At 37.8% G+C, this 12235-nt stretch overlaps 1 protein-coding gene across 1 annotated transcript in view; it reads left to right on the top strand.

Annotated features, from left to right (window-relative positions):
* ABCA12 (ATP binding cassette subfamily A member 12) overlaps window positions 1-12235 on the top strand; it is a 189194-nt gene that overhangs the window by 155913 nt on the left and 21046 nt on the right. Inside the window, exons 38-41 of the mRNA XM_043910133.1 lie at window positions 3213-3300; window positions 6191-6296; window positions 10027-10081; window positions 10645-10822. Of these exons, the coding sequence (XP_043766068.1) occupies window positions 3213-3300; window positions 6191-6296; window positions 10027-10081; window positions 10645-10822 (427 nt within the window). The remainder of the gene's footprint in view (window positions 1-3212; window positions 3301-6190; window positions 6297-10026; window positions 10082-10644; window positions 10823-12235) is intronic.

Here is a 12235-nt window from a genome sequence, read left to right on the forward strand (position 1 = left end):
TGGGTAGACCTTAAGAATTCTCAGCATATACAAGAAAATGGTAACTATGTGAGATAATGGGTATGTTAATTAGCTTGATTGTGGAGATTATTTCACAACATATACATATAACAAACATTGTTTACCTTAAATATATACACTTTTTATCTGTCAATTATTCTTAATAAAGCTGGGAGAGAAAGGTGGCAAGTACACTTGAATATATATTAAATATTTTCAACAAAATGAGGTTTATTATAAACAAACCATTCTAAAGCCTACTTTTTTTTTAAAAAAAGTGACAAATATCCTGTAGTGTTCTTTGCACATCAAAAATATAGCTCTGCAGCATCACATTTAGGAATAGTCACAAGAAAATTATTTTAGTATAACTACTAAAATATTAGTTAGTATTTAGTACTTAACCCATTCTTATTTATTTATTTAACCCATTCTTAATGTGGTCAATATTTAAACTAACCTATCCTTAAAATTTCTATTTGAATTTTTTAAACCTACTTTTTATTTTTAAGAGTCCATGAATTTCCAGTTATGATATGTACTTTAGACTAAAATATGATAAAAGAAATCGATAAAACTGCAAAATATTTGTCAGGCAGTATTTATTTCATACTACAAATGTGTTCCTAGTGGAAAGAAAAAAGTAGGCTCTTAGTTAAAAATTTTAGATTTCAGTTCAGTTCAGTCGCTCAGTCGTGTCCGACTCTTTGCAACCCCATGAACCGCAGCACGCCAGGCCTCCCTGTCCATCACCAACTCCCGGAGTCCACCCAAACCCATGACCATTGAGTCGGTGATGCCATCCAACCAGCTCATCCTCTGTCGTCCTCTTCTCCTCCTGCCCTCAATCTTTCCCAGCATCAGGGTCTTTTCAAATGAGTCAACTCTTCGCATCAGATGGCCAAAGTATTGGAGTTTCAGCTTCAACATCAGTCCTTCCAATGAACACCCAGGACTGATCTCCTTTAGGATGGACTGGTTGGATCTCCTTGCCATCCAAGGGACTCTCAAGAGTCTTCAACACCACAGTTCAAAAGCATCAATTCTTTGGCGTTCAGCTTTCTTCACAGTCCAACTCTCACATCCATACATGAACACTGGAAAAACCATAGCCTTGAATAGACAGACCTTTGTTGGCAAAGTAATTAATGTCTCTGCTTTTTAATATGCTGTCTAGGTTGGTCATAACTTTCCTTCCAAGGAGTAAGTGTCTTTTTATTTCATGGTTGCAATCACCATCTGCAGTGATTTGGGGGCCCCAAAAAATAAAGCCTGTCACTGTTTCCACTGTTTCCCCATCTATCTGCCATGAAGTGATGGGACCAGATGCCATCATCTTAGTTTTCTGAATGTTGAGCTTTAAGCCAACTTTTTCACTCTCATCTTTCAATTTCATCAAGAGGCTTTTTAGTTCCTCTTCACTTTCTGCCATAAGGGTGGTGTCATCTGCATATCTGAGGTTACTGATATTTCTCCTGGCAATCTTGATTCCAGCTTGTGCTTCCTCCAGTCCAGCATTTCTCATGATGTACTCTGCATAGAAGTTAAATAAGCAGGGTGACAATACACAGCCATGACATACTCCTTTTCCTATTTGGAACCAGTCTGTTATTCCATGTCCAGTTCTAACTGTTGCTTCCTGACCTGCATACAGGTTTCTCAAGAGGCAGGTCAGGTGGTCTGGTATTCCCATCTCTTTCAGAATTTTCCACAGGTTGTTGTGATCCACACAGTCAAAGGCTTTGGCATAGTCCATAAAGCAGAAGTAGATGTTTTTCTGGAACTCTTTTGCTTTTTTGATGATCCATCGGATGTTGGCAATTTGATCTCTGGTTCCTCTGTCTTTTCTAAAACCAGCTTGAACATCTGGAAGTTCCTATTTCACGTATTTCTGAAGCCTGGCTTGGAGAATTTTAAGTATTACTTTACTAGCGTGTGAGATGAGTGCAATTGTGCAGTAGTTTGAGCATTCTTTGGCATTGCCTTTCTTTGGGATTGGAATGAAAACTGACCTTTTCCAGTCCTGTGGCCACTGCTGAGTTTTCCATATTTGCTGGCATATTGAGTGCAGCACTTTCACAGCATCATCTTTTAGGATTTGAAATAGCTCAACTGGAATTCCATCACCTCCACTAGCTTTGTTCATAGTGATGCTTTCTAAGGCCCACTTGACTTCACATACCAGGATGTCTGGCTCTAGGTGAGTGATCACACCATCATGATTATCTGGGTCGTGATGATCTTTTTTGTACAGTTCTTCTGTGTATTCTTGCCACCTCTTCTTAATATCTTCTGCTTCTGTTAGGTCCCTACCATTTCTGTCCTTTATCGAGCCCATCTTTGCATGAAATGTTCCCTTAGTATCTCTAATTTTCTTGAAGAGACCTGTTGTCTTTCCCATTCTATTGTTTTCCTCTTTTTCTTTGCATTGATCGCTGAGGAAGGCTTTCTTATCTCTCCTTGCTATTCTTTGGAACTCTGCATTCAAATGGGTACATCTTTCCTTTTCTCCTTCGCTTTTGGCTTCCCGTCTTTTCACAGCTATTTGTAAGGCCTCCTCAGACAGCCATTTTGCTTTTTTGCATTTCTTTTTCTTGGGGATGGTCTTGATTCCTGTCTCCTGTACAATGTCACAAACCTCCATCCATAGTTCATCAGGCACTCTTGTCTATCAGATCTAGTCCCTTAAATCTATTTCTCACTTCCACTGTATAGTCATAAGGGATTTGATTTAGGTCATACCTGAGTGGTCTAGTGGTTTTCTCCACTTTCTTCAATTTCAGCCTGAATTTGGCAATAAGGAGTTCGTGATCCGAGCCACAGTCAGCTCCCACTCTTGTTTTTGCTGACTGTATAGAGCTTCTCCATCTTTGGCTGCAAAGAATATAATCAGTCTGATTTCGGAGTTGATCACCTGACGATGTCCATGTGTAGAGTCTTCTCTTGTGTTGTTGGAAGAGGGTGTTTGCGATGACCAGTGTGTTCTCTTGGCAAAACTCTATTAGCCTTTGCCCTGCTTCATTCTGTACTCCAAGGCCAAATTTGCCTGTTACTCCAGGTGTTTCTTGACTTCTTACTTTTGCATTCCAGTCTGCTATAATGAAAAGGACATCTTTTTTGGGTTAAACATTTTAGATTTATTTTTAGTTAAACATTTTAGATTTATTTATGTATATTTTCTCACTAAAACAAATATCAATTTTTCCATGTAGATATGGAGGTTGGAGTTTGGGGCTGCCTTTGACTAAAGATCTTCGTTTTGATATAACGACTATTCCAGCTAATAGAACACTTGCCAAGGTAAATTGTGATCTTTTTTTTGGGATGTCATATAAATGAGAATATGAACTTTAAATGTTCAAGCATTTTCATGAGGTGAAAATAAAACATGGGTCATTTGATTTGAAAAGCATTTGGAATAATGTATACTCCATAATACAGTGGTTCCAGTCTTGTGTATTTAACCTAAAGAAGTGTGTGTATGCTAGTACCCAGTTCAGTTCAGTTCAGTCACTCAGTCGTGTCCGACTCTTTGTGACCCCATGAACTGCAGCACGCCAGGCCTCCCTGTCCATCACCAACTCCCAGAGTTTACTCAAACTCATGTCCATTGAGTTGGTGATGCCATCCAACCATCTTATCCTCTGTCGTCCTCTTCTCCTCTGCCTTCAACCTTCCCCAGCATCAGGGTCTTTTCAAATGAGTCAGCTCTTCTCATTAGGTAGCCAAAGTATTGGAGTTTCAGCTTCAGTTATCAGTCCTTCCCATGAGTATTCAGGACTGAGTCCCTTTAGGAAGGACTGGTTGGATTTCCTTGCCGTTCAAGGGACTCTCAAGAGTCTTCTCCAACACCACAGTTCAAAAACATCATTTCTTCAGCAGTCAGCTTTTTTCAGAGTCCAACTGTCACATCCATACATGACTACTGGAAAAACCACAGCCTTGACTAGACGGACCTTTGTTGACAAAGTAATGTCTCTGCTTTTCAATATGCTGTCTAAATTGGTCATAACTTTCCTTCCAAGGAGTAAGTGTCTTTTAATTTCATGGCTGCAGTCACCATCTGCAGTGATTTTGGGACCCCCAAAAATAAAGTCATCCCATGATCTTAGTATCCGGTTACATATACAAAAATGCACATAGTAGCATGTCTCATATTAGCTGAAAATGCAACCCCAAATGTCCATACACAATAGCATAAATAAATAAATTGTTATATACCCATTCAGTAGAACTCTCAGCCATGAAAATAAATGAATTCATTTCCATACAATAAGTAGGCTAACTCTTCCAAGCACTATTAGTAGGCAAAAGCAAAAACAGAAAGGAATACACAACTATAATTGCATTTACTATAAACTTTGAGAGTAAGCAAAACTACCACATCATCTAGAGCTGAGAGAGCACATTATGATTTGAAAGGACACAGACTGTCAAAGAGAAGATGTTCTAGGTGCTGGCAATTTCTGTTTCTCAGCCTGAGTGATGGGTATAGCCCCTTGGTAATATTTTGTCAAAGAGAAGATGTTCTAGATGCTGGCAATTTCTGTTTCTCAGCCTGAGTGATGGATATAGCCCCTTGGTAATATTTTGTTAACTATACCTTGATGTTTTAGGCATTTTTCCGGGTATGTGTCATATACGTTGAGCTTTGCTTCTTGCGTGTTAATCGCTCAGTCGTGTCTGACTTTTTCTGACCCTGTGGACTGTAGCACACCAGTCACCTCTGTCCATGGAATTCTCTAGGCAAGTGGGTAGCCATTCCCTTCTCCAGGGAATCTTCTTTACCCAGAGATCGAATCCAGGTCTCCTATACTGCAGGCAGATTCTTTGCTATCTGAGCCACCAGGCAGTGCTTTTAAAGAACATGGACACTTAACAATTTGATGGATATAAACAATTCTGTTGGTGTTTTTCCTTCTAGACTATATCTATGCTTTGAATTTGAAACAAGCTAGAGTCACAGAATCAGACACATATGATTACCCATACGATCACAAGTAGTCTTTAAATCTTGAATTGGTCGTAACATATTTCCCATTTGTTAGTAAGAGACAGGTACAAACTTGTGGGAAGTGAAGAAACAAATACTCATTTAGTGACTCATAAATGAAGCACTGGTGTCACATTTTATACCAACTACCTATACATCCCCTTAACATCCCTGAGAGATAGGTACTACCGAGTATATTTTAGCTGGCTTTTGTAAGTTCATATAGAACGTAAATAGGACAGCCAGGGACTTGAATGCTCCCCCTTGATTCTTTTCTTCCTCTCTCCACACATAGAGTAAATATTCTTATATAAGGGAGTTCTAACATTAAATAATTTCTCTTTAAATCAGATTTGTAATTTCAAATTACTAACTGCCTTTCTTGATTGGAGGTATACCAATATTTTAAATATGGGCTTCCCTGGTGGCTCAGTGGTAAAGAGTCTGCCTGCCAGTGTCTGCCAGTGCAGGAGACGTGGGTTTGATCCCTGGTTCAAGAAGATCCCCTGGAGAAGGAAATGGCAACCCTGGAAAATTCCACGGACAGAGGAGCCTGGTGGGCTATAGTCCGTGGGGTCAGAGAGAGTTGGACATGACTGAGCGAATAAGCAACAACAATATTTTAAATTGTTAAATATCCCTTTCCTTTTGACATAGAAGATAAAGTAACTCACTTTCTTTTGGGTTATAACTAGGAATAAAAATTTAGTGGAGGTATTTCAAGGTTATCAATCTTGTTGCTAAGGACACAGTGCTTGTATATGTATTAATATTTTATTTCTTTCTACAGCCTGGCCTATATGCCATTTGTTTTTATTATTATTATTATTATTAAGAGACAGATTGCCTTAGTTCTAGTTCCAGAATCACCATAGACCAGTCACAGAGATGAAGATAATAATGACTTCTTCTGTTTATTTCAAGCTTTACCGGTAGAGAAAGTCTAGGATAACTAATAACTCAGTGCTATAAGTAGGAAAAAGTTGTTTTTACGATCTCCACCCATCTCTAGGTTGGAAACTTAGAGTTCTATGGTCCGCACTCTGGCGGATGGTTCATAATCTGCCAAGATGAAATAAGTTACTGAGGAAACTGGTGCACTTATTTTAAATATAAATTATATAGTCTGTAAGATATAAAGACTGCCTAATTTATTTGAACACCATACTGATCTTGTCTTCTTTTGGAATGTTACAGGTGTGGTATGATCCAGAAGGCTATCACTCCCTTCCAGCTTACCTCAACAGCCTGAATAATTTCCTCCTGCGAGTTAACATGTCAAAATACGATGCTGCCCGACATGGTAAAGTTATTTACATAGAAGCCCCTTGTATTGAATCTCTTGCTATTCTCCATGTGAAAATGTGCTTTAGACCCCGTTTCCTCCCTGTGGCAGTTATTTTATGGTATGTAAACCACAGATCTTTAAAAGGAGTTTAGAAGTAGTACTACCACCAGATGGAACATTCTGGATAATCCCCTCACTTTCAAGTTAATTTAGCTTCTTTGTTTATCAAGTCAGGATAATAATGCTGACTTTATACGTATTTCTGTTCTCATACCTCTTAGTTATATCTCACAGGAAAGCATTTTATAGCTATTTACTTGTACATAGGCTAAAAAATAAAGTGATAATGTTAATAAATATTATTTCCAAATCTAAATGTGAAATCAAAACTTTAGAAGTTCTACCAGAAATGAAGTGTTACCATTAATTGATTATTTACCATAAGGACGCATGTTGTGTGTAAAATATTGCTAATACTTAGCACCTTCTTGTGATGAGTAGTATTGTTTCCTACTGTTATTTCTCTGGGAATCAGAAGTGGGATTTGAACCCAGGTTTGTTTGGCTCCTGCCGCTTCATTTTCCCAATATTTCTCTGTACTCAACAAAGTCTACTTCTGGGGTTTCTCAAGAAGCTTCCGCATAGTCATTTTTTTAAAAATATTTACTTCTTTATTTGGCTGCAGCAGGTCTTAGTTGCAGCACATGGGATCTGTTAGTTTCAGCATGTGGGATCTAGTTCTCTGACCAGGGATTGAACCCGGGCCCTTTGTATTGGGAGCGTGGAGTCTTAGCCAACTGGACCACCAGAGAAGTCCCTTCCATATAGTTTTTTTAAAGGGTTTGGAATTCAAAAGAGGCTGATTTTTTTTTTTCTAATTCAATTATTCTCCATTTCATCTTCTTAAGCCTTGCTCAGATTATTTTCCCATATAGATCCCCAAAATAATAATAAAGATGGAGAAAATAAAATAACATATTTGCTTGTCAACAGCCTAATAAATAGACTAACAGACTGTTTAAAAAAGAAATGCTGTTGTCTTCTCTTCTTTCACCTCCCTACTGTCAGGCATAATAGCATGTGCTGGGTGTTCTGGCAATTATGGAAGTAAACTGTAGTCGAATACTCATTCTAGAGACGGAATCTTTCAGAGTCTTCATTTCTGAGAAAACAGTATTTTTCCCCACTGCTTTGACATTTTCCTAGCAGCAGGAACCATGAAGAAAATAACAAGTTTGATAGATAGTGCTTAGATCCAGAACATCAATAAAGGGTGTAGTCAAAAGTGGTAAATTAAGTTAAATGATGAGTAAAGCCAGGTGAGTCTAGTGTAACCTGGTTTGAAATACTATTCAATGTTTGACTTTCACCAGGATGTCTTACTGAGAACAAAAGATGTTTGTTGCTGTGACAGTATAGGAACCATAGAAATGACTAGGAAGAAGCGTTGCAAAGGTATATAGGTAAGAAAAAGGGACAGTGCCACTTTGAAGAGTCAGCTTTTGAAACCTTTATTCAGGTTTCATTTATTATTCGTGTTCTTTACCAAGATGAAAGCAGTCAGAATCGCCCTGGATCCTGGCAGGCTTGTAGTTCTAAGTTACAGAGTATAAAGAATTAAGAATTCTGTAACATAAACTTTATGTATTGACCCTAAAAGGAAATGTTTTTAATTAAAAAATAAGGCTTAGCTTGCATTACATGTGGAGACTGGTGGTAGTGTGCCTTCTATTTTTTTATTAACTTTTCTTATTTAGTCTTGTGAAAGTGGTAACTTTCTACCCTATCAGTAAGGAGCTTGTTTTCTTTCAAAGAAGAAAGCCATGTCACCGTAAAATACTTTTATTATATTGTAATGAGTATATGGGATATACCATAATAATGTTGTTTTTAAAAATCAGTTCAAATAGCCTCCTGCCACCTCCCCCTACTACACGAGCTATTTTAAGCCATCTTTGTTAGATTCTACATGAATTGAGATTTTGCCTTTAGTTGTAAAATTGATTCTCTGAATTTTAACATGCTAATAAAAACCTTTTAATTAGCTTTCCTTTGCAAGTCAATATCTGTTATATTCATGTGGTTCCCTCTAGTGGTTAATTTAACTTGAAAATTCTGTTTTCTTCACCTAGAATACAAATTTACTTGTTTTCAATAGCAAATGTTGTACAACCAGGCTCTTCTCCAAAAATATTGACACATTGTTCTCTCTACCCTAATGTTTATTCTTATTGCATTACTAGCATTGGTCAACGGGAAGTTACTCATTTTAGGCTTACAAGTGTAGAAACTACAGAAAATGTGTTATTTTTAATGTATATTACATATGGGGGGATAATTGAAATTTTGAGGTTTTATTAGAGTCAATAAGCATTCATCGACTACTGACTGTACTCAAGACTGTGGTAGTTGATAGAACCCACAGAAAAGATGGTAATATAGATTCCAAACTCTGATAACTTGATGCTGCTGCCAAAGATATAGAAAAAAATGTTTCAGCAGCATTTTTCATATTGGAGTAAATGTATTTGTAAAGATTTCTCTGGTGAAATAGAGTATTTCTTGATTCCAAAATATCAATATAAGTCAGGAATAAGAGACTTGCTCTTGTCTATATTATAATCCAGCAACAAGGTTTAAGTAGGTCCCAAGGAAAATTAATTCTCAGTAAAAGACAACCCATTAATTTGCATAAAAGAAAGGTGCTTTCCCCCAATGATTTAATTAAAATTATATGTCAAGTTGATTATTATTGCTGTTAGTTTCTTTGTTTTGCTTTAACTTTTATATATTTTGCTTCAATACAGAACAGTTGCAGATTTTAACCTCAAAACATGTCATAATCTACTTAGTAAAAATTATTAATTTAAGTTAATGGAAAGAATAGAGCTTTAGAATAATCTATATTTGGTACCATGAAAGGGTCTTAATATCTAATATAATGAACATATACTATATAAGCAGTAAGTGAGAAAGTTCGTGCTCAGCTTTTGACTATATGGGAAAAAGTACATAGGAGATATCCTCACTCCTACCCCTACTGTTTCTAAAGTTACTCAGACAGCATAGGCGGGGTGGAAAGCATCTGTTCTTTAGGAGATCCTCATGTAACTGGTCTCCCTTTGACTTGTTTCTTCAAATGTCATACAGTTCTAAAGTGCTTTAATACAAACATACCTATTGCCAGATGGAAAGAAGAAACTGGAAAATAATAACTTAAATGTAGTAGATGGGAAGCATGCTATATTAAAAGTGTAAATTCCTGTCCCTTCCCCCCAAATTCCAAGCACAATGTGAAAAATGGTTTGGGTTTTTTTCTGTGTGTGTTTGAGTGCCATCAGTTGTATAGTATTGATGAGATTGGGGTTGGGGGGCAGAGGGAATCATTTCATTTTAAAAGATAATCACCAAAGTAAAATTCTTTTGCAAGTATTACATATTATTCATGGAAAAATATTGGTATTCCTTTTTAAAAGTTTTATTGGAGTATACTTGATTTATAGTGCTATGTTAGTTTCAGGTGTTTGCAAAGTGAATCAGTTATACGTATACATGTATCCACCCTCTTGGTTTTTTTAAGATTCTTTTCCTATATAGGCCATTGCAGAGTACTGAGTACAGTTCCCTGTCTGTGCTATGCAGTAGGTTCTTATTAGTTACCTCTTTTATATAGTAGCATGTATAAAAATTAGTGTTTCTGATTAACTGAATACATACTAATGAAAAGAACTGTCTCCCCTTTAAGGTATCATCATGTATAGCCATCCTTATCCAGGAGTGCAAGATCAAGAACAAGCCACGTAAGCAGATATATCTGGCCTGACTCCTTTCTCCTTGGCATATTGAGAAGTGCTATAATTAGAAATCACAGTTGTATCTGAATGAATGTTAATCTAGAAGAGCTGGTAATATAAGTCACTGACTGGGATAAAAGGCAGTTTCTGAAAGCGTGTAGAGTGAGGTTGTGAAGTAGAGCTTGTTGACTGTAGCTTCACAGAATCTGCTGTGTTTATAAGTCAAGTGCATAAGTGTTTCATCATTTCAACTTCCCTGCATAGCATTTAAGTATTGTATGATTTCTATGCTCAAGATCTATGTATCTCTTGCATATACCCTGTAACCCTTGGAGACTCAGGTTTTTCTATCAAACATCCCTAGTCGATTCAGATGCATTCAAGCTGTTTATCCCAGGGTCATAGCTGAGTCATGTGGAAGATATTATCCGGCTGCCCTGTAGGAAAACTTATTTGTGTCACAGCCAACTCTTGTACTGTTTTGTTGATGGCTTTTTCCATGAATCTTCCTGAAAGGAAAAGAGTTCCCCAAGCTTATGTGTGCTCTCCTCCCCTATTGCTCACTGCAGAATGAGCAGCTTGATCGATATTTTAGTGGCCCTCTCCATCCTGATGGGCTACTCTGTCACCACTGCCAGCTTTGTCACCTACGTTGTGCGGGAGCATCAGACAAAAGCCAAGCAGCTGCAACACATTTCAGGCATCAGTGTCACCTGCTACTGGGTAACCAACTTCATTTATGACATGGTGAGTCACTTGTGTCTTTGCAAGAAAGACAGGGCTGATTTGGATAGTTGTTGTTGTACAACTGCTAAGTCGTTCGTGTCTGATTTTTTGCAACCCCATGGACTGCAGCACAACAGACTTCCCCTCCTTCACTGTCTCCCAGAGTTTTCTCAAACTCATGTCCATTGAGTCCATGATGCCATCCAACCATCTCATCTTCTGTCGTCCCCTTCTCCTCCTCCCCTCAATCTTTCCCAGCATCAAAGTCTTTTCCAGTGAATTGGCTCTTCTCATCAAGTGGCCAAAGTATAGTAGCTTCATCTTCAGCATCAGTCCTTCCAACAAATATTCAGAGTTGATTTCATTTAGGGCTGACTGGTTTGATAGCCTTGCAGTCCAAGGGACTGTCAAGAGTCTTCTCCAGCACCACAGTGCAAAAGCATCAATTCTTCAGCGCTCAGCCTTCTTTATAGTCCAACTCTAGAAGACAGGTTTTTTCTTTTGTTTTTTTTTTTTTAAAACAAGTTTACACTTTATTTCTCAGGCATCCTTCTGAAAGTTGCTGGAAATAGGGATCGCAACTTTGACAGAGGGCAGGGGTCGGGGAGACCAGTCTCCTCTGTCCATGGAATTTCCCAGGCAAGAATACTGGAGTGGGTTGCCATCTCCTTCTCCAAGATGACAGTTTTATGTTTGAGACTTATTTGTTTCAGTTTGTTCAGATTATTACCACAAAGACAGTAAATTAAGGGAAAAAATTTTCATCAGGCTTATATTCATCCAGTGGTTGGAAGAAAGAGAAATCTACCTGCCCTGCCCTTATCTCTGTGGTCTGAGGACCTTGCATCAGATTCCCCAGGACACTTGCTAAAATGCAGGTCACTGGTCCTCACTCCAGACTCATGTGATCTGTATCTTGGGAGTGGAACCTGGAAAATATGCTCCAACCCCTTCACCAAGTTATTTTAAGTATTTTGAAGTTTGAAATGAGAGAAATGGAAGCTTAAAGCAGAAGAGTCTTGCCTAGTGGCAACATATAAACAAGCTTATAAAAATCTAATCAGCTAATAGTGAAAGATCTGAAGTAATAGCCTCTGCTGAATGACACATTAGAAAAGATTAATAGGGAAAATAAAGGATGAATTTCATTGATAACTCTCTTATTTGCATAAATTGGTCTCAAAGTTCAGATGGTTTTTCTTGACTCCAAATGTGCCAGCATTGACCAAATGCCTGGGATGGGTATGTATTTGCCTGGTAATTATGGCAAAATTGTCTGAGTTGCTATAAAGACCATTGGCTTGAAGGACTGAAGAGTAATTAACTGCCTATCCATTTGGTTAATGACTCCAGTGAGGTCTGAAATGCATTTGTTGTAGAAGTCAAATCTTAAAAAAAACCGGTAATGAGTCCTGTGGACTTAATTGGAGCTTT

The sequence above is a fragment of the Cervus elaphus genome, chromosome 8, assembly GCF_910594005.1.
Source record: "Cervus elaphus chromosome 8, mCerEla1.1, whole genome shotgun sequence".
In the NCBI taxonomy this organism is placed as follows: Eukaryota; Metazoa; Chordata; class Mammalia; order Artiodactyla; family Cervidae; genus Cervus; species Cervus elaphus.